This window comes from Salvelinus fontinalis, chromosome 8 (assembly GCF_029448725.1).
Source record: "Salvelinus fontinalis isolate EN_2023a chromosome 8, ASM2944872v1, whole genome shotgun sequence".
In the NCBI taxonomy this organism is placed as follows: Eukaryota; Metazoa; Chordata; class Actinopteri; order Salmoniformes; family Salmonidae; genus Salvelinus; species Salvelinus fontinalis.
Window position 1 is genome coordinate 28623762 of NC_074672.1, and position 23918 is coordinate 28647679.

At 43.1% G+C, this 23918-nt stretch overlaps 1 protein-coding gene across 8 annotated transcripts in view; it reads right to left on the reverse strand.

Moving 5' to 3' along the window:
• The window catches only part of LOC129861029 (transmembrane and coiled-coil domains protein 1-like), a 97184-nt gene that overhangs the window by 47268 nt on the left and 25998 nt on the right, over window positions 1-23918 (reverse strand). Inside the window, exon 1 of one of the 8 annotated variants that reach the window (XM_055932066.1) lies at window positions 21300-21695. The exons of the other annotated variants lie outside the window; for them this stretch is intronic. Within the exon in view, the coding sequence (XP_055788041.1) occupies window positions 21300-21446 (147 nt within the window). The 5' untranslated portion in view covers window positions 21447-21695. Of the gene's footprint in view, window positions 1-21299; window positions 21696-23918 lie in introns of those variants that run through there. 8 annotated transcript variants of the gene reach the window in all.

The following is a 23918-nucleotide window of genomic DNA, read 5'->3' on the forward strand; positions in this document are numbered from 1 at the left end:
TTCCCACAAAATCCTTGATCGTACAATATGCATATTATTATTATTATTGGATAGAAAACAGTCTATAGTTTCTATAGGAGTTGAAATTTTGTCTCTAAGTGGAACAGAGCCCATTCTACAGCAATTTCCCTGACATGGAGTCAGATTTCAGAAATGTTGGCCACTGTTCTGAAGTCAGTTAAAAGGGCACTGTTATTGCTATGACTATACGGACACTTCTTACGTCTTCCCCTGGATGCCTTTACGTGATGACGATTCCAATGGGGTCGATTGCGCGTTCACAGGCACTACAAATGAAAAAACCCTGTAGCTAGCAAGTCTTTTCTTGGTGCGTAACGCGCGTGGAGGACACCGACCGCTCCTGTTCCAAGCGTTAGTTTAGCCTGTTATATTTCTCCGGTCATCTTTTCACTCGTTATAGGAGTTAAAAACATCATAAGGTAGTTAATTTAAAGCGTTTTATAGCAATTTATATCCGTTTAGTGCGATTTTGGGACATTTATTTTTGAAACGATGTGAATAGCTGGGCACGCTTTTCAGTTCATCCCGAACGCAGTTGGCATTTCCACATGGCAAGAGGACAGCTTTCCACCAAAAGACGATTACTCCCAAGAAAGGATCCTTTGCCCAAGATACTGATGGAAGAACAGCTCAAAGTAGGACATTTTTATTATGATAAATCGTGTTTCTGTCGAAACATTTTAGTGGCTTAGGACGCCATGTTTTTTGACGTAGCTTCGCTTGGCGCAAACTGTATTGAAAAGTAAGGATAAATTAAAAAATTTAATTCCGCAATTGTATTAAGAATTAAATTGTCTATCAATCCCTGTCCACCCTATATTTTTTAGTCACGTTTATGAGTATTTATGTATAAGAGTAGATCACTGTCTAAGTGGCGCAAGGACATTTTCTGACCAGCTGAGCTACATTTCACATTGTCTAACCATGATTTTGGTGGCTAAATATAAACCTTTTCGATCAAACTCTATATGGATTGTGTAATATGATGTTACAGGAGTGTCATCGGAAGAATTCTGAGAAGGTTAGTGAAAAAATTAATATATTTTTGGCGATGTTGACGTTATCGCTCACTTTGGCTAGAATCAATGCTGGGCTGCTATGTGCTATGTGCTATGCTAATATAACGATTTATTGTGTTTTCGCTGTAAGACACTTAGAAAATCTGAAATATTGTCTGTATTCACAGGATCTGTGTCTTTCGATTCGTGTATGCTGTGTATTTTTACGAAATGTTTGATGATTAGTAAGTAGGTAAACACGTTGCTCTAAGTAGTTTTTCTATTCCATTTGTGACGGTGGGTGCAATTGTAACCTATGCCATCTACCTGAAATATGCACTTTTTTCTAACAAAACCTATCCCATACCATAAATATGTTATCAGACTGTCATCTGATGAGTTTTTTTGTTGGTTAGGGGCTATAAATATCTTAGTTTAGCCCGAATTGGTGATGGCTACTGGTGTTGGTGGACAAATAAAAGATGGTGGATTATGCTAATGTGTTTTTAGGTAATAGATGTACATCTTTACATATTGTGTCTTCCCTGTAAAACATTTTAAAAATCGGACATGTTGACTGGATTCACAAGATCTGTGTCTTTCATTAGCTGTATTGGACTTTAATGTGTGAAAGTTAAATATTTAAAAAAAATATTTTTTTTGAATTTCGCGGCACTGGTTTTTCAGTGGGGGGGGGGGGGGTGCCGCTAGCGGCACGCTGATCCTAGACAGGTTAAAGGTCCTCAATGATGACACCATTGCCCTTGATTCTAAGCAATGTTGTGCTGCTATTTTTATTGACTTGGCCAAAGCTTTTGATACGGTAGACCATTCCATTCTTGTGGGCTGGCCAAGGAATTTTGGTGTCTCTGAGGGGTCTTTTGCCTGGTTTGCTAACTACCTCTCTCAAAGAGTGCAGTGTATAAAGTCAGAAAATCTGCTGTCTCAGCCACTGCCTGTCACCAAGGGAGTACCCCAAGGCTCAATCCTAGGCCCCACACGCTTCTCAATTTACATCAACAACATAGCTCAGGCAGTAGGAAGCTCTCTCATCCATTTATATGCAGATGATACAGTCTTATACTCAGCTGGCCCCTCCCTGGATTTTGTGTTAAATGCTCTACAACAAAGCTTTCTTAGTGTCCAACAAGCGTTCTCTACCCTTAACCTTGTTCTGAACACCTCTAAAACAAAGGCATGTGGTTTGGTAAGAAGAATGCCCCTCTCCCCAAAGGTGTGATTACTACCTCTGAGGGTTTAGAGCTTGAGGTAGTCACCTCATACACATACTTGGGAGTATGGCTAGACGGTACCCTGTCCTTCTCTCAGCACATATCGAAAATGCAGGCTAAAGTTAAATCTAGACTTGGTTTCCTCTATCGTAATCACTCTTTCACCACAACTGCCAAACTAACCCTGATCCAGATGACCATCCTACTCATGCTAGATTACGGAGACATACTTTATAGATCAGCAGGTAAGGGTGTTCTCGAGCGACGAGATGTTCTTTACCATTCTGCCATCAGATTTGCCAGCAATGTTCCTTATAGGACACATCACTGCACTCTATACTCCTCTGTAAACTGGTAATCTTTGTATACCCATTGCAAGACCCACTGGTTGATGCTTATTTATAAAACCCTCTTAGGCCCCACTCCCCCCTATCTGAGATATCTACTGCAGCCCTCATCCTCCACATACAATATCCGTTCTGCCAGTCACATTCTGTTAAAGGTCCCCAAAGCACACACATCCCTGGGTCACTCGTCTTTTCAGTTCGCTGTAGCTAGCGACTGGAACAAGATGCAACAAACTCAAACTGGACAGTTTCATCTCAATCTCTTCATTCAAAGACTCAAACATGGACACTTACTGACAGTTGTGTCTGCTTTGCGTGATGTATTGTTGTCTCTACCTTCTTGCCCTTTGTGCTGTTGTCTGTGCCCAACAATGTTTGTACCATGTCTTGTGCTGCTACCATGTTGTGTTGCTCCCATGTTGTATTGTCATGTGTTGCCTTAGGTCTCTCTTTATGTAGAGTTCTGTTGTCTCTCTCTTGTCGTGATGTGTGTTTTGTCCTATATTTGTTTTTTTTGTATTTTTGTATTTATTTTAAATCCCAGCCCCCGTCCCCGCAGGAGGTCTTTTGCCTTTTGGTAGGCATTGTAAATAATAATCTGTTCTTAACTGACTTGCCTTGTTAAATAAAGGTTAAATAATAAAAAATAATAATAAACGTCAAGCCAATAAAGCAAATTTAATTCAATTCAATTGACAGAAATAGAGAGAGAGAGAAAAACAGATAGAGAGAAACAGAGAGAGAGAGAGAGTCACGATCGTCTTGAGGTGAAAGAGTGGACCAAGGCGCAGCGTGATAATTATACATCTTCTTTAATAAAATGAAGACGAAACAAATACTTATACAAACTAACAAAACGACGAACGTGAAGCTAAACAGACTAAGTGCTAACATGCAACATAGACATAGACAATTACCCACAACAGCCTAATGCCCATGGCTGCCTTAAATATGGCTCCCAATCAGAGACAACAATAAACAGCTGTCTCTGATTGAGAACCAAACCAGGCAACCATAGACTTTCCTAAACACCTACACTGAACACAACCCCATACACTCTACAAAACCCCCTATACAATACAACCACCCAAGACGAGACAAATACACACAAACATCCCCCATGTCACACCCTGACCTAACTAAAATAATACAGAAAACAAAGATAACTAAGGCCAGGGCGTGACAGAGAGAGACAGAAAGACAGAGAGAGAGAGAGAGAAAAACAGATAGAGACAAACAGAGAGAGAGAGAGAGAAACAGAGAGAAAGAGAGAGAGAGAGAGAAAAACAGATAGAGAGAAACAGAGAGAGAGAGAGAGAGACGGAAAGACAGAGAGAGACAGAGGTAGGGAGAAACAGAGAGAAAGAAATAGAGAGAGAGAGAAAGAGAGAGAGAGAAACAGAGCGACAGAGGTAGAGAGATAAACAGATAGAGAGAAACAAAGAGAGAGAGAGAGCGGTAGAGAGAGAGAGAGAGGTGGCTTTTGACCATCTCTTTGGATTCTTCATGTCTAACTCTTTATTAGAAAAACGTTTGGTCCAAATCGGATGTTAGGAAGTATATGTATTGGATATTATATGAATCCTGTAAATTAAAATGGCAAATTTGGGTGCAATCAGTACTTTCTCAGATATCAACAAATAAGGATGCATGAATGCTAATCTTATCTGTTTCTAACTACAGAAATAATTTCAGAACAATCTGAGATGGTGGTTGTCATGGTTTGCTGAAATTACATGGAACGACCTGACTAACACTGAATGTGAAACTTCCGCTCATCTGCACCTCCACCACAGGAAACAGCAAAGTGTCTTTTACCCACGGAGAACAGATGACGCACATGCACGTACGCGCACACACAACATCCACACACACATATAACAGTCTACAAGATATTACTCATATCTGGAGCACAACACACTCAAAACATCTTCCTAACCAGCACAGGTGGCTGGTGGCACCTTAATTGGGGAGGACAAGCTCATACTGTAGGAATGGCTGGAATGGTATGAAACACATCAAACAAGTGGTTTCCATGTGTTTGATCATATTCCATTCAATCATTTATTATGAGCCCTCCTCCCCTCACCAGCCTCCTGTTTCTGAGAGCAGAGTATGACAATAACTCTTAAAGGGCTGCTATTTCAAGCCTAGTGGAATAGAAAGCTGAGAGTGCTGTTCCTATTTCAAGCCTAGTGGAATAGAAAGCTGAGAGTGCTGTTCCTATTTCAAGCCTAGTGGAATAGAAAGCTGAGAGTGCTGTTCCTATTTCAAGCCTAGTGGAATAGAAAGCTGAGAGTGCTGTTCCTATTTTGTAACTCACTAAAATAAAGTGACAACTGAACCAATGATCATAACCAAAACAGAATCCACCGGTCTCTCCCTTTCTCTCCCTCTCTCTCTCCCTTTCTCTCCCTCTCTCTCTCCCTCTCTCGCTCCCTTTCTTTCCTTCTCTCGCTCCCTTTCTCTCCCTCTCTCTCTCCCTTTCTCCCTCTCTCTCTCACTTTCTCTCTCCCTCTCTCTCCCTCTCTCTCCCCCTCTCTCTCCCTTTCTCTCTCTCTCCCGTTCTCTCCCTTTCTCTCCCTTTCTCTCTCTCCGTTTCTCTCCCTCTCTCTTCCTTTCTCTCTCCCTTTCTCTCCCTTTCTCTCCCTTGCTCTCTCCCTTTCTCTCTCTCTCTCACTTTCTCTCCCCTCTCTCTCCCTTTCTCTCCCCCTTTCTCTCCCTGTTTCTCTCCCTCTCTCTCTCCCTTTCTCTCCCTATCTCCCTTTCTCTTTCTCCCTCTCTCTCCCTTCTCTCTCTCTCTCTCTTTCTCTCCCTCTCCCTTTCTCTCCCTCCCTTTCTCTCCCTCTCTCTCTCCCTCTCTCCCTTTCTCTCCGTTAGTTTTTCTCTGAGATGGGTGCCTGGTGTGATGTCAGAGGTGGGAACCTGTGAGCATTCAGCCGAGTTAATTCTTGTTGAACATCCCTCTGTTACGATGGAGCCGGGCAATCAGCCCCACTGTCTGAGCCACGGACCAGAGGGAGAATGGAAAGACAGGAAGAGAAAGAGGGAGCAAAGAGTAAAGTAGAGAGAGTTCTAGGAAAGACAGTTGTGACAGAGAGAGAAACAGAGAGCATTACTGTTTCTAACTGTCTTAATCTCCCCCATGAAACAACAGTGACAGCACCATCAACAAAAATGGAAGGGATCTATTTCAGCTCAGTCGAAGCCTGGGTCTGTACTATTTCAATGGTAGGTTATGGGGGGATTCTTTGGGAGATTCACCTATTGTTCACCTCTTGGCAACATCACAGTAGACTATATGATTACAGACATTGACCCATTCTCTCAGCTCATTCACCATCAAGCCACTAACACCTCTGTCTGATCACAGCCAAATTACCTTGTTCCTGAAAAGAACAGATATGGAAACCACACATTCACAGCCCAGTAAGCTGTACAACATCAGAAATGTATACAGATGGGCCCAAAATAGCACAGAAGAATACCAGAAAGCAACCAGTAACCAATAAATACAAACACTCTTAGATTACTTTCTGCATACCACATCCATTCACAGTAAAGAAAGCATCAATCTAGCAGTAAAAAACATCAACTATATATTCAAGCAAACGACAATAGAAGCACAACTGGAACTGATAGGAAACCAACCAAAAAAGACAACAGATGACAACTGGTTTGATGCAGATTGTAAAAAGAAAAAAAACAAAAGCACAGAGACGCAAATAATGGCACAGTACAACAGCAAGCAACTGACACTAATTGAGGAGTCCATAAACAGAAACAAATTCTAATTCTAGAGGAATTAGCGATGCAAAATGGTGACATAAGGACAACCCATTTCAAAACAATGTACAACAACGTTCAAATTGATGCAAACGCAGAACAACGCCAAATTCATGACAAGTTTAATTGATTAGAACATTTCAATTGGCTATATTAAAACGGTTTAATTTCATCCTGAGTGTAGGTTATTTTCATGATATCTGAAATCAAGGACTCATAACCCCAATCTTTAAGAACGGAGACAAATTTGACCCAGACAATTACACAGGCATTTGTGTGAATATTAACCTGGAGAGGATTCCCTGTAGTATTATAAATGTAAGAGTTATACACGTCCTTAATAAGCACAATGTCTTGAGTAAAAGCTACATTGGATTTATATCAAAACATCGCAAGACAGATCATATTTACACCCTACACACCCTGATAGATAAACATGTCAACTAAAATAATACCAAAATATACGCTTGCTTTATTGACTTCCAAAAATAATTTGATTTGGCATACAGGACTGGTCTACAAAGTTATTGAAAGTGATGTAGGGGGTAAAACATATGACATTCGAAAAGTATTCAGACCCCTTCACTTTTCCCAAATTTTCTAACATTACAGCCTTATTCTAAAATGGAATCCCTCATCAATATAAACACAATACCCCATAATGCATCCCCACAGCATGAAGCTGCCACCACCATGATTCCCAGAAGGGATGGTATTGGCCAGGTGATGAGTGGTGTCAAGATTTCTCCAGACGTGACACTCGACATTCAGGCCAAAGAGTTCAAACTTGGTTACATCAGACCAGAGAATCTTGTTACTCATGATCTCAGAGTCCTTTAGGTGGCTTTTGTCATGTGCCTTTTACTGAGGAGTGGCTTCCGTCTAGCCACTCTACCATATAGGCCTGATTGCTGGAGTGCTGCACAGATGGTTTTCCTGCTGGAAGGTTCTCCCATCTCCACAGAGGAACTCTGGAGCTCTGTCAGAGTGACCATTGGGTTATTTTTGCTCTGACATGCACTGTCAACTATGGGACCTTATATAGACAGGTGTGTGCCTTTCCAAATCATGTCCAATCAATTGATTTTACCACAGGTGGACTCCAATCAGGTTGCAGAAACATCTCAAGGATGATCAATGGAAACAGGATGCATCTGAGCTCAATTTCGAGTCTCATAGAAAAATGGTTGAATACTTACGTTAATATTTCTGTTTTCTATTTTTTATAAATTTGCAAAAATGTATAAAAACCTGTTTTCATTTTGTCACTTTTGGGCATTGTGTGTAGATTGATAATGGATTTTTTTCTTTTTTAATCCATTTTAGAATAAGGCTGTAACGTAACAAAATTTGGAAAAAGTGGGGGCCTTCGACCTGTGCCTGCTGTCACCCACAGCAAATGGCCTATGGCCTACAGCTGAGCCTGGCCGCTGGCAGTAAATCCCCAAAATAATGATTTTCCAGAGAAGATCAAGATCTCAGGGAAGTACTGCACACACTCCAATTCCTTAGGTTTAAAAATAAGCTCAACTGGACACCTAAATGAGGCAATGAATGAACTGAGAGAGAAAGCATGGAGGGCATTCTATGCCATTAAAAAACAAATTCAAATTGAAATACCTAATAATTTGGCTAAAACTAATTGAATGTGTCATCGAACAAATTGCAGTTCATGGCAGCGAGGTGTGGGGTCCACAAAACAAGATTTCACCCAATAGGACAAATAGGACAAACCCATTGAAACCCTCCATGCAGAGTTCTGTAAGATTCTCCTACATGTACAGAGGAAAACTACAAACAATGCTACAGGGCAGAATTAGGCCGATATCCAATAATAAAAACTCAAAAAAGAGCAATTAAGTTTTAGAAACATCTCAAATACAGTGACCCCTTATCATATCACTATCAAGCCCTGCAATGCCAAGAGCTGAGCAAAGAAAAGAGACCCCTCATCCAGCTGGTGTAACGTATACGCGTACTGAACGTAAACAAAACCACTACTGTCTGAAGACTGAGGCTACTGAGGGCTAAATAAAGGGAGTGTAATCAGGGTGATGATGAAGTCCACGTGTGCGTACTGATGGGGAAAAGGTGTGCGTACTGATGGGGAGAAGGTGTGCGTACTGATGGGGAGAAGGTGTGCGTACTGATGGGGAGAAGGTGTGCGTACTGATGGGGAGAAGGTGTGCGTACTGATGGGGAGAAGGTGTGCGTACTGATGGGGAGAAGGTGTGCGCAATGATGGTTGCTAGATGTGGGTTGCCAGGACCGGTGGTTAGTAGACCAGCAAAGTCGAGCGCTGGAGCAGGACAGCGGGTGACAGCTGGTCCTGGGGCTCAGTTCACAAACCTGTTTAACTAACACACCAAGCTTCAGGACCAGAACATCCACAGTCAAAATAAAACTACATTACCTATTGGGAAACACAAGCACAAAGCAAAATGCAGTGCTATCTGGCCCTAAATTGACAGTACACCGTGGCTAACTATTTGACCATGGTTACTGATCAAAACCTTAGAAAAACCGTACAGGCTCAGTGAGAACAGCCTTGCCATTGAGAAGGGTAGAAACAGGAAAACCTGGCTCCCTGTAGAGGAAAGGCTGTATAATCACTGCACTATAGCAGAACCTGAGACAGAGCTGCATTTCCTGACAAAATGTAAAAAGTATAAAATTAGAGAGTGTAATTTCACCAAATTTGAAACGCTTATTCAAGGTTTCAAAGATCTCTCTGATGAGAATAGGCTACCCGTCCTGTTGGGGGAGGACGCAAAGAGCTGTGGGTTGGCAGTGCACTACATTGCTGCCTGCCATAAAATGACGGACAGTGTCTGACAGACCAACCACGCTTCACATGTCCTCTATGCCATTGTTATTGCTCCATTTACACACACACACACACACACACACACACACACACACACACACACACACACACACACACACACACACACACACACACACACACACACACACACACACACCGATAGCCAGCTAGCTGGCCAGCTGTCTGGATCGCCGTGACCCCAGCCAACCTCTACTCACTGGACCCTTATGATCACTCGATTAAGCACGCCTCTCCTTAATGTAAATATACCTTGTCCATTGCTGTTCTGGTTAGTGTTTATTGGCTTATTTCACTGTAGAGCCTCTAGCCCTGCTCACTATATATCCAACCTCTCAGTTCCACCACCCACATATGCGATGACATCACCTGGTTTCAATGATGTTTCTAGAGACATTATCTCTCTCATCATCACTCATTACCTAGGTTTACCTCCACTGTATTCACATCCTACCATACCTTTGTCTGTACATTATTCCTTGAAGCTATTTTATCGCCCACAGAAACTTCCTTTTACTCTCTGTTCTAGACGTTCTAAACGACCAATTCTCATAGCTTTTAGCCGTACCCTTATCCTACTCCTCCTCTGTTCCTCTGGTGATGTAGAGGTGAATCCAGGCCCTGCAGTACCTAGCTCCACTCCTATTCCCCAGGCTCTCTCTTTTGATGACTTCTGTAACCGTAATAGCCTTGGTTTCATGCATGTTAACATTAGAAGCCTCCTCCCTAAGTTTGTTTTGTTCACTGCTTTAGCACACTCTGCCAACCCAGATGTTTTAGCCGTGTCTGAATCCTGGCTTAGGAAGACCACCAAAAATTCTGACATTTTCATCCCTAACTACAAGATTTTCAGACAAGATAGAACGGCCAAAGGGGGCGGTGTTGCAATCTACTGCAAGGATTGCCTGCAGAGTTCTGTTTTACTTTCCAGGTCTGTTCCCAAACAATTTGAACTTCTACTTTTAAAAATCCACCTCTCTAAAAACAAGTCTCTCACTGTTGCCGCCTGCTATAGACCACCCTCTGCCCCCAGCTGTGCTCTGGACACCATATGTGAACTGATTGCCCCCCATCTATCTTCAGAGCTTGTGCTGCTAGGCGGCCTAAATTGGAACATGCTTAACACCCCAGCCATCCTACAATCTAAGCTTGATGCCCTCAATCTCACACAAATTATCAATGAACCTACCAGGTATCACCCCAATTCCGTAAACACGGGTACCCTCATAGACATCATCCTAACCAACTTGCCCTCCAAATACACCTCTGCTGTTTTCAACCAAGATCTCAGCGATCACTGCCTCATTGCCTGTATCCGTAATGGGTCAGCGATCAAACGACCTCCACTCATCACTGTCAAACGCTCCCTGAAACACTTCAGCGAGCAGGCCTTTCTAATCGACCTGGCCGAGGTATCCTGGAAGGATATTGATCTCATCCCGTCAGTAGAGGATGCCTGGATATTTTTTTTAAATGCCTTCCTCACCATCTTGAATAAGCATGCCCCATTCAAGAAATTTAGAACCAGGAACAGATATAGCCCTTGGTTCTCTCCTGACCTGACTGCCCTTAACCAACAGAAAAACATCCTATGGCGTTCTGCATTAGCATCGAACAGCCCCCGTGATATGCAACTTTTCAGGGAAGCTAGAAACCAGTATACACGGTCAACAGCACTGGCCTCCCCTCTGCTACTCGCCCACGCCTTCCCCATTTCTCTTTCTCCCAAATACAGTCAGCTGATGTTCTGAAAGAGCTGCAAAATCTGGACCCCTACAAATCAGCCGGGCTAGATAATCTGGACCCTTTCTTTCTAAAACTATCTGCTGAAATTGTTGCCACCCCTATTACTAGCCTTTTCAACCTCTCTTTCGTGTCGTCTGAGATTCCCAAAGATTGGAAAGCAGCTGCGGTTATCCCCCTCTTCAAAGGGGGGGACACTCTTGACCCAAACAGTTACAGACCTATATCTATCCTACCCTGCCTTTCTAAGGTCTTCGAAAGCCAAGTCAACAAACAGATTACCGACCATCTCGAATCCCACCATACCTTCTCCGCTATGCAATCTGGTTTCAGAGCTGGTCATGGGTGCACCTCAGCCACGCTCAAGGTCATAAACGATATCTTAACCGCTATCGATAGGAAACAGTACTGTGCAGCCATATTCATTGACCTGGCCAAGGCTTTTGACTCTGTCAATCACCACATCCTCATCGGCAGACTCGACAGCCTTGGTTTCTCTAATGATTGCCTCGCCTGGTTTACCAACTACTTCTCTGATCGAGTTCAGTGTGTCAAATCGGACGGTCTGTTGTCCGGACCTCTGGCAGTCTCTATGGGGGTGCCACAGGGTTCAATTCTTGGACCGACTCTCTTCTCTGTATACATCAATGATGTCGCTCTTGCTGCTGGTGAGTCTCTGATCCACCTCTACGCAGACGACCCTATTCTGTATACTTCTGGCCCTTCTTTTGACACTGTGTTAACAACCCTCCAGGCGAGCTTCAATGCCATACAACTCTCCTTCCGTGGCCTCCAATTGCTCTTAAATACAAGTAAAACTAAATGCATGCTCTTCAACCGATCGCTGCCTGCACCTGCCCGCCTGTCCAACATCACTACTCTGGGCGGCTCTGACTTAGAATATGTGGACAACTACAAATACCTAGGTGTCTGGTTAGACTGTAAACTGTCCTTCCAGACTCACATCAAGCATCTCCAATCCAAAGTTAAATCTAGAATCGGCTTCCTATTCCGCAACAAAGCATCCTTCACTCATGCTGCCAAACATACCCTTGTAAAACTGACCATCCTACCAATCCTCGACTTCGGTGATGTCATTTACAAAATAGCCTCCAAAACCCTACTCAATAAATTGGATGCAGTCTATCACAGTGCCATCCGTTTTGTCACCAAAGCCCCATATACTACCCACCACTGCGACCAGTACGCTCTCGCTGGCTGGCCCTCACTTCACACTCGTCGCCAAACCCACTGGCTCCAGGTCATCTACAAGACCCTGCTAGGTAAAGTCCCCCCTTATCTCAGCTCGCTGGTCACCATAGCAACGCCCACCCGTAGCACGCGCTCCAGCAGGTATATCTCTCTGGTCACCCCCAAAACCAATTCTTCCTTTGGCCGCCTCTCCTTCCAGTTGTAACGGTCGTCTTTCGGACAGTTAGTAGACCAAGGCGCAGCGGGTGATGAATACATAATACTTTATTGCAAGACGAAGACAGACACGAAATACACTTGACTAAATATACAAAATAACAAAACGAACTAGACAGACCTAAACTACGAACTTACATGAAACAAAGAACACATGAACAGGAACGACCGAATGAACGAGACGAGACAGTACCGTGTGGTGCAACAAACACAGACACAGCGACACTCACCCACAAACAAACAGTGAGAACAACCTACCTTAATATGACTCTCAATTAGAGGAAAACGCAAAACACCTGCCTCTAATTAAGAGCCATACCAGGCAACCCAAAACCAACATAGAAACAGAAAACATAGACTGCCCACCCAAAACTCACGCCCTGACCATCACACACATACAAAACAACAGAAAACAGGTCAGGAACGTGACACCAGTTCTCTGCTGCCAATGACTGGAACGAACTACAAAAATCTCTGAAACTGGAAACACGTATCTCCCTCACTAGCTTTAAGCACCAGCTGTCAGAGCAGCTCATAGATTACTGCACCTGTACATAGCCCATCTATAATTTAGCCCAAACAACTACCTCTTTACCTACTGTATTTATTTATTTTGCTCCTTTGCACCCCATTATTTCTATCTCTACTTTGCACCTTCTTCCACTGCAAACCAACCATTCCAGTGTTTTTTTTACTTGCTATATTGTATTTACTTCGCCACCATGGCCTTTTTATATTTTTATTTATTTATATATATATTTTGTTTGCCTTCACCTCCCTTATCTCACCTCACTTGCTCATATTGTATATAGACTTATTTTTCACTGTATTATTGACTGTATGTTTGTTTTACTCCGTGTGTAACTATGTGTTGTTGTATGTGTCGAACTGCTTTGCTTTATCTTGGCCAGGTCGCAATTGTAAATGAGAATGTGTTCTCAATTTGCCTACCTGGTTAAATAAAGGTGAAATAAATAAAAAAAACACACACACACACACACACACACACACACACACACACACACACACACACACACACACACACACACACACACACACACACACACACACACACACACACACACACACACACATACACATACACACACACACCAGGAGGACCAAAGAGAGAAGAACAGGTTAACATTCTTAATCCATCATCAATACCAGTGGTTTAACATTTTTTAATTATCAATAACCACTGACAAAGGGAACAAAGAGCTATCATAAAACCAACATAGAGACTGTATACCCCTGATCAAAATCTAAAGCACACTCTCACACACACACAATGGTCAGTCTAAGATCAGGCAGAACATTCGCATGCACGCACACACTGCCAACTCAGTAGATCAGCAGCCCACGGGCTAAAAGCAGGCAGGAAATATTTACACTTTCAGCAGAATAGTTGTACAGTGCTCTGAGAGAGAGAGAGAAAGAGAGAGCGAGGGAGGTCTGTTTGAGAATAAAAGAGAGAACAAGGGAAGGAGAAGAGGGCAGAAGAAGGGAGAGAAGAGAGGACAAGTAAAGAAAATGCCTGAGAGAAAGGGGAGAGGAAAAGAGGGAGGCAGGAGAGCAGGCATGAACCCAGATAAGGACAAAGTGTAGCTTACTCTTTCTCTGATGAGAAGAATCTAGGCTCAGCAAAACCAACAAACCACAAAACCACATGGCCTACTGTATGATCAGCCCTACACTACAGAACTCATATCCCTTTAACTGTAAACACCGTGGCTCGGAGAGGAAGGTGTAACGTCAACTAACCATTGCTTATTACAAATAATGCAGTGTGGGACACTGACAGTGGTCACATCAGAAATGCATGAACAGACATACTTAAAAAATATATATATTTAACCTTTATCTAGCCTTTATTTATCAAGATCTGCAAAACACACACTGCAGTTTTACAGAAACAACACAACACTGGATTACATCATTTCCTTAGCACAGGTGTAACGTCCGTTGTTTGAAGGAGACCAAGGCGCAGCTTAATTTGTGGTCATCATATTTATTTAAATGAGAACCAGCAACAAAATAACAAAGTGAAACCAAAACGAACGTACCGTTCCGTAGGCTACAAGAGCTGTACAAAAACAAGATCCCACAACATAGGTGGGAAAAAGTATGAATGCCCACCCCACATCACATAGAATGCCCACCCCACATCACATCCTGACCTAACCAAATAGAGAAATAAAACGGCTCTCTAAGGTCAGGGCGCGACAACAGGTCACATGTTCTGCAAACCACACACTTGTTCTCATGTCTGTCTCTGCTGAAACTCAATCGGATCTGATGTTTGATGAGTGTGCGTGTGTTTGCCTTTCATAAACAGTAGATAAGGTAAACAATGCCAGAAGCACTGAAGGGCACTGTTGTTCACTCCTGGTCCTCCAGAGCTGCAGGACTGGGTGTGGAGTGTGCAGGCTGCACTAACACACCTGCTCTAGCTAATCAAGTGCGTGGTGCTATACAGGTAGTACATTGCTCAGCTGAATCAGGTGTGTTAGAACTCGGCTAGAACAAAAGCCTATGCACACTGTGGCTCTCCATGACCAGTTCCAAACATCTCTCCTAAACACCGGACCAGGAGGCCTGTAGTTATGGACATCAGGTTCTCTCTTTTGAATAATAATGTAGGTAAGCAGAGAGAACAAACTCTTGTTTATGTAACCAGCATCTACAGGCTTTTAGAAAGAGGGCAGTGGCTGTGTGTGTGCAGTTGGGATGAGCTGAAGTAGATTATAGCTGGACCTTATTACTCCTAGATATGAGGTGTTTATTACTCCTGGACATGATTGAATGGTACTAAAGCTGCTATTTTAAATAATACTGCATACATTTATGCATGCCTATTCTAGTCTATGTTCTCACAGAGACAATAGCTAAGGTTTCATCCAATTGGCAACAGATTTTCATGCAAATATTCTAAAATCTGCATAAAGAAAATCTGCATATTTTCCCACCAGTGTTGTTTCGACCAAACTGACTGGTTGTGGATAAAAAATCAGAGCGTGATGACATACTGTAGTGCACACAAAATGTACTTTTTTTGCTTTCGTTTTCATGTACCGAATAAAAATCTAAAGTTCAATGTTTTTTCCATTACATTTTCAACTCTACAGATGGTTTTGTCACAAACTGTTGTGTTAAATAGCAGATGTGCTTATCAGGTCTTGGTACGTGCGCTCTAACCAACAGCTGGCCGATACAGGGCAGGTAGGCTGGATGGGAAGACGAGTCTACATTATGAGATTGTTATGAATAAGATAATATTTTATTTGTCAAACGGTAGTCAAGCATCGATCATCATGTCACCAGAATTAGTATATATTTATTGGAAAGGAGCATCAAGCTTATCACCATGCATATTCACCACCCTGTGAAGTTCATCATAAATTATTTAATATGTAGCCTAATAAACTGCATGGTTTCCCAAATCGTAGTGGGAGGACCACACACCATATCATCGCGTGACTCAAAGTTCACTTCAATATGATGGTTATTATATCAATACTTGAGCATAAAAGCGTTTCCACCAGTATTTGTCGCGTAATTAACTTTACAGACACAAAATGACCAACATACAAATTATCTGTTGGCATTTATAAAATTTACCAACACGTCTTGTTTCCATTACAGCTGTCGTGATTTTTTAAAATACGGTATGACTACTTTATAAAGTGTGGATGGAACTGTAGTTAATGATAAATAACCGAGTAGAATAACACAGTGGTTGAGGATAGAGTAGCAGGTGGACAGTGGTTGAGGATAGAGTAGCAGGTGGACAGTGGTTGAGGATAGAGTAGCAGGTGGACAGTGGTTGAGGATAGAGTAGCAGGTGGACAGTGGTTGAGGATAGAGTAGCAGGTGGACAGTGGTTGAGGATAGAGTAGCAGGTGGACAGTGGTTGAGGATAGAGTAGCAGGTGGACAGTGGTTGAGGATAGAGTAGCAGGTGGACAGTGGTTGAGGATAGAGTAGCAGGTGGACAGTGGTTGAGGATAGAGTAGCAGGTGGACAGTGGTTGAGGATAGAGTAGCAGGTGGACAGTGGTTGAGGATAGAGTAGCAGGTGGACAGTGGTTGAGGATAGAGTAGCAGGTGGACAAGTGGCCTAAAGGGGCAGGAGAGGACAGAGGGTTGGGTTCCTAACCCCTCCAATAATATTTCCCATACTCCTGCCCTTTCTGAGGGGCGAGATGAGCAGACGTCTGCAGAAACGGCCTGAGGAGGCTTTACCCCCCCCACCCGACTCTAACACACGCACACACACACACACACACAGCTGCCAGAGGGAGGATCTACCCTTGAGGTAAGACTGCCTTTTCATCTCCACTCAATAATACATAGACCCCTCCCAAAGCGACCCATTTTTCCTTACAAACCTGAAAAAACGCTCTGCCCTAACCCTCCCTCTCCCTCCTCCCCTTCCCTCCATCTCACTACCCCTACCCCTACCCATCCCTCTTTCCCTCCTCACCTTCCCTCCATCTCACTACCCCTACCCATCCCTCTTTCCCTCCTCACCTTCCCTCCATCTCACTACCCCTACCCATCCTTCTCTCCCCAAGCAGCTCAAGTGAGAGAGAAGACCAGACCCCTCCACTCCATCAATGTGGAATCCTCAGCTGCCTGCAGGCCATTCTGCTAGACAATGTGTGTGTGGGTGCTTATATTTGTCCTATTTCACACATGTACAAGTTACGCATGTGTGAATTGGAAATGTGTTTTTTGCATTTCCCAACTCTCTCTCAGACACCCTCAGAGAGTGGGATCACAGCCTGGGTCTGGCATTATTAACGTGTGCATGTGTGTGTGTGCCTGAGCACACAGCTAGAGAATGCCAGGATATAGAGAATCATCAATCAGTTAATCAGTAGTGGACACCTTGTAATGACTCCCACAGGCACCAGCCACATTACAGACGGCTATTAACACAGCTAATACTAGCACTCAACACACTAGAGCAGCCAAGATCACAGTCTGTAACACACCAGCAACACACTGCCTACCCAGTACACACTATACAACACACCAGCAACACACTGCATACCCAGTACCCACTATACAACACACCAGCAACACACTGCCTACCCAGTACACACTATACAACACACCAGCAACAAACTGCCTACCCAGTACCTACTATACAACACACCAGCAACACACTGCCTACCCAGTACACACTATACAACACACCAGCAACAAACTGCCTACCCAGTACCTACTATACAACACACCAGCAACACACTACCTACCCAGTACACACTGCCTACCCAGTACCCACTATACAACACACCAACAACACACTGCCTACCCAGTACACACTATACAACACACCAGCAACACACTGCATACCCAGTACACACTATACAACACACCAGCAACACACTGCCTACCCAGTACACACTATACAACACACCAGCAACACACTGCCTACCCAGTACCTACTATACAACATACCAGCAACACACTACCTACCCAGTACACACTATACAACACACCAGCAACACACTACCTACCCAGTACACACTGCCTACCCAGTACACACTATACAACACACCAGCAACACACTACCTACCCAGTACATATTGTACAACAGTCATACCTTTAACTTCACTTGCAGTTGTCCTGCATTACGGCACTTTAAGACAGAGGATAAGATAAACAACATGCAGGACCCGTGGAAGGCAGCAGACAATACACTAAACGTGCATTAATATATACTGAGTCTACAAAACATTAGGGAACACCTGCTCTTTCCATGACATAGACTGACCAGGTGAATTTAGGTGGGTCATTCTCACGAATCTGCCATTTGACCCAAACATTTTCAATTCTCATTTTTCATGAAATGTCCTCTTATATCACTGAGATTAGGATCTCTACTTCATAATAATTATTATGTTTTTTGAATCAGAATATTTGCATTTTACAATCAATTCCACAAAATTCTCATTACCTTAACAGTCCCCAAAAATGTATAAACAAAGCAGTCTAATATTTTTTAACATTGCTCCCCCAAAGAAAAGGCCTGAGTTAAACATAACACTGAAAGTAAAAATATTTCAAATGAAACTATAAAATTAAATCAGACTTTTCCCCAATTTGAGCTTTTTAGACGTTACGGAAATGAGAAGGCCAAGTGAGATAAAGGTGGTGTTTGAGAATAAGAACCTCATTCTGAAGGCATATAAGCAAATAAATTAACATCTACTAGTCCTCTAGGTGATGTATCATGGGTGAATAAAACTTTATGTAAAAACTGATTGGAGTTTTTACAGGAACTTGAAAAAGTGTTACGGTAATGAGACGCATGTTCACAGACACTGTGTGTTTGTTCATAATAAATATTATAGTTTAATTTAAAATTCAACTGGTATACCATTTTTATAAACTTTGGACAAACTACAGCAACACATCATTTATTCAAATAACTTAGGTTTTTCTAAAGTACAATTTTATAAAATGAGGCGATAATTTAATCCGGACGCATTTCGGTAATGAGACTTTTGTGTGAAAATGTACAAAATTCTGGCGAAAATGTCAAATGAATCTGAAATAAGACATGTTTCCTTAGTCCTGATAGTTGACATATGCATCACAGTTGTGTAACTCAATTTGCTACAGACATGTTTAAAACTGGCTTCATGAGAATCACCCAGGTGAAAGCTATGATCCCTTATTGATGTCACCAAAGAATGATTTTTAAGCCTTGAGACAATTGAGACATGATTTTTGTATGTGTGCCATTCAGAGGGTCAATGGGAAAGACAAAAGATTTAAGAGCCTTTGAACGGGTTATGGTAGTAGGTCCCAGGCGCACCGGTTTGAGTGTGTCAAGAACTGCAACGTAGCTGGGTTTTTCACGCTCAACAGTTTCCCTTGTGTATCAAGAATGGACCACCACCCAAAGGACATTCAGTCAATTTGACACAACTGTGGGAAGCATTGGAGTCAACATGGGCCAGCATCCCTGTGGAACACTTTCTGACACCCTGTAGAGTCCATGTCCCGAAGAATTGAGGCTGTTCTGAGGGCAAAATGGTGCACAACTCAATATTAGGAAGGTGTTCCTACAGTTATGTACACATTTCAATTTCCCCCGGGGAAGCAATCAAGTAGATTGAATTAATTCAGTGTTATCTGTAATAATTTAATGCTGGAGAGAATAGATGTAAACTTCTATAAACTGACTAGTGCATAAAAGAATGACTGTACGAACCGCACCTTTATAGTGATATCCGTCCATAAGTCATACTTCACGAGAGTCGTGTTCCATTCTTGTTTACCGAATGAAGTTGTGCTAAACACACCAAGAACACTCTACATAGCCGCTCTTCCTCCACTGACATACTGTCACGCCCTGACCGTAGAGAGCTTTTTATGTCTCTATTTTGGTTTGGTCAGGGTGTGATTTGGGTGGGCATTCTATGTTCTTTTTTCTATGATTTGTATTTCTGTGTGTTTGGCCGGGTGTGGTTCTCAATCAGAGACAGCTGACTATCGTTGTCTCTGATTGAGAACCATACTTAGGTAGCCTTTTCCCAACTCTCTGGGTGGGTAGTTGTCTATGTGTAGTTGCATGTCAGCACTCGTTGTATTAGCGTCACGTCCGTTTTTTTGTTGTTTTTGTTAGTTGTTCAGTGATCTTCCTTTAATTAAAGTAGAATGTATTCACATCACACTGCGCCTTGGTCTCCTCACTTTGACAGACGTGACACATACAGTCATATTCTGTAGAAAGTAAAACTCTACTCTATGGAGTCTTGTACAAAGTGTTTACGACTGTACTGTAGTGTACGGTAGTGTACTGTAGTGTACTGTACGGTAATGTACTGTAGTGTACGGTAGTGTACTGTAGTGGATTGTAGTGTAGTGTACGGTAGTGTACTGTAGTGTAGTGTACGGTAGTGTACTGTAGTGTACGGTAGTGTACTGTAGTGTAGTGTACTGTAGTGTACGGTCGTGTACGGTAGTGTACTGTACGGTAATGTACTGTAGTGTACGGTAATGTACTGTAAGGTAATGTACTGTAGTGTACTGTAGTGTAATGTACGGTAATGTACTGTGGTGTACTGCAGTGTACTGTACGGTAGTGTACTATAGTGTAGTGCACTGTAGTGTACGATAATGTACGGTAATGTACAGTGTATGGTAATGTACTGTAGTGTACAGTAGTGTAAATGGATAGCATGTAGAACAGGTGTAGACAGAGGTGGTCGCCTGCCAGATAAAAATACAGTAGCTGGATCATAGACACCTGACACAACACCACAAATACCAAGGATCAGAGATGGAGAGAGAGAGAGAGAGAGAGAGAGAGAGAGAGAGAGAGAGAGAGAGAAAGAGAGAGAGAGAGAGAGAGAGAGAAAAAAAGAAAGAGAAAGAGACAGAGAAAGAGAGAGTCAGAGAAAGAGAGAGACAGAGACAGAGAGACAGAAGGAGAGAAAGAGAGAAAGACAGAGAGAAAGAGAGAGAGAGAGAGAGACAGAGACAGAGACAGAGAGAGACAGAGAAAGAGAAAAGGAGAGAGCATCAACACAGTGATAGGAGTCGGAAAACATTTGACAGATTAACCGAGACAGATGGAACTAGAATGGAAAAAAGAGACATTCAGCAACACCAGACGTACATACCTTTTTAAAGTATGCACTTGAAATATCCTAACACTTGATTTGAAGAATCATAGAGAAAAATACTTGATTTTACATGACACATGAAATACAGTCTTGACTCAGAGCGAGACAACTTTTCCATAACCTCAGAGATAGCAGGTACTAGAAGTATGTCACAGGTCCCCAATGATCAGACTAATATGAAGTCAATGTAGTGTATTATGTTTAGCTCAGGTGGTCACTATACAGCTGAGTGGGAGTCTGTTAGCAGACTTACCTTGGAGTATTGTCTGCGTAAACTGAACCTCTGCACCATCCTGACTGACGGAGAGACTGACGATCCACTCTGTCCACTCCACTCCACACACGCTGAGTTCTTCCCAAGAGTAACACACACATCCAGAGCCAGTACACTCACACACATAGCACACACACACACAGACCCACAGGCTGCAATCTACTTCACACACAAAGATACAGTATATATACGTGAATACACACAGAAACACACACTTCTCTCTGTTCCAAACTGCTCTAATCCATGTTGGTTCATCTAGTGCGCACACAAGTGAAGAGAGAAAAGAAATCGAGAGGGAGGTGAGGAGGGAGAGAAGGGGAGGCAGGGAGGACAGACAGACAGAGATAAAGAGTGCTCAGCTGTGATGCCCTCTACTCACACTCAGCATGGTTTCCATCTCTCTCTCTCTCTCTCTCTCTCTCTCTCTCTCTCTCTCTCTCTCTCTCTCTCTCTCTCTCTCTCTCTCTCTCTCTCTCTCTCTCTCTCTCTCTCTCTCTCTCCACACACACACACACAATCACACCTCATGGCTGACAGCTCATGGAGTTACACACACACACACAACGTGGGATTTACAGAGCAGACAGGAATAAAACTCTATTTTTGCACACACGCAGAGTCTTAAGAGAAAACACACACATAGAGTCTGATCAGCAAACACACACACAGACACACACTCTCTGTCTTCAGCTCCGTCACATTTATTGTAGGACAAGGCAAGGTTGCGGGACAAGGGGAGGGGGAGGTGCTGGCTGACTGTCTGTCTGTACCACCCATCTCCTAGGACTATGAAAGTCGGAGGGGGAGAGAAAGAGGGAGGGAGAGTGAGTGAGAAAGAGAGGTTTGGAATATGAGACAGAAAATTAGAGAGAAGAGGGGAGTTAAGGCAGAAGAAAGATGGTGGGTCATAGAGAGAATGAGAGAGGTAGTATTGGGTAGGGCGTGGTTCTATCAGATCCATTGTGTGCAGTGTGGAATCTCAAGCACACACACACACACTTCACTGCTCAAGCCTATTAAAATATGCTCAACAGGACCAAACCTGTCTGGGCCACCACCCAACACCCAACAGGGGGGCATAACCTCTGACCTATTCCCACCACAGGGGGGGCACACTCTGCCAAGGTCATCCTCACCATTTCCATGGAAACTACAGTAGGGTGTACAGACACTGTGAGCCTGAGGGTTGCCATGACAATCGCTCAGATGACTTGAATGACATTGCTTCATTGGTTGAGACACAGTTCTGTGTGTGTGTGTGTGTGTGTGTGTGTGTGTGTGTGTGTGTGTGTGTGTGTGTGTGTGTGTGTGTGTGTGTGTGTGTGTGTGTGTGTGTGTGTGTGTGTGTGTGTGTGTGTGTAACTTACCAGAAGACTAACACGTGCACATTGAGCAGTGAAGAGAGAGAGACTAATGATCTCTCTATTTCAGCAGTAATGACAGCCAGGCGTCTAGGAATCTTACCAGCCTGCTCTACTGTAACACACAGGTTGGCTGGATATTAGCCAGAAATATTGATTTATTACTCAGTAGTGGCCTCTCTATTACAGAGGGCAATACAGTATCACTAACTAACACACAAGAGAATTGCTAGACTGCAGGGTAATAATGGTCTTTGAGGAGATTAAAATGTTATTCTGTCTCTATTAAAATTACCATACATAGTAGCTTATTCAACACAGAGATGAATTGACACTACAGTGAAAACAAACAGCGGGCTTCAGCTCAGAACCTCCAGACAGGAACTCAGGATGACCACAAACACCGAACACAAACACCGTACATCAGACGACAGACATTAGCTGATATGACACCGCCATCTGGTGGAAGTCAGGACAAACAGTAGCCACTCACATACTAGTATTGCTATACCACAGAGTTTCTAAACCCAGAAGCCCAACATTGCGAGACTGCCGGGAACGTTTGCGAAGCAGACTCGGCAGACCAGACCGGGGTTTGGTGTTTAACAAGTCAATGAGAAAAGTGAATAAGTATCCCTTAGTTGTTAGATTTCTCCAAATCTAAAGGCACAACGTAGATTCGAGCCAATTGTCTTATGTAGCTGAACATGTTATTACTCCAACCTCCTGAAAGTGACAAACTGACACGTTTTCATATTTGTCAAAAACTACTTTATATCGAAGGAGTGCTTTTGATTTGATGGTCTGCGCATGTGCAGTTAGGTGCAAGACGACCGTTGGACCTGGTGACGTGTTTCTACGCATGAGTTTAGCGAGCCAACTGCCATGACGTCGCCTACAAGCGTGATCAGAGATTTCTATTGGAGAAGCAGGTTCTGCATATCTTCATACTAAACCATTGTCTTGTCAACAATAAGTAGTGTTGTTGAATGACAAAATAATCTGGCATGGTGCCCAAACTAAAGGCATCTGTTGGATAAAGTTACGTGACCACAAATGAGCACAGTTTTCACCTGGCGCAGTAGTCTAAGGCACTGCATCTCAGTGCTAGAGGCGTCACTACAGAAACCCTGGTTTGAATCGAGGCTGTATCACAACCGGCCGTGACTGGGAGTCCCATAGAGTGGTGCACAATTGGCCCACCGTCGTCCGGGTTTGGCCGGTGTAGGCCGTCATT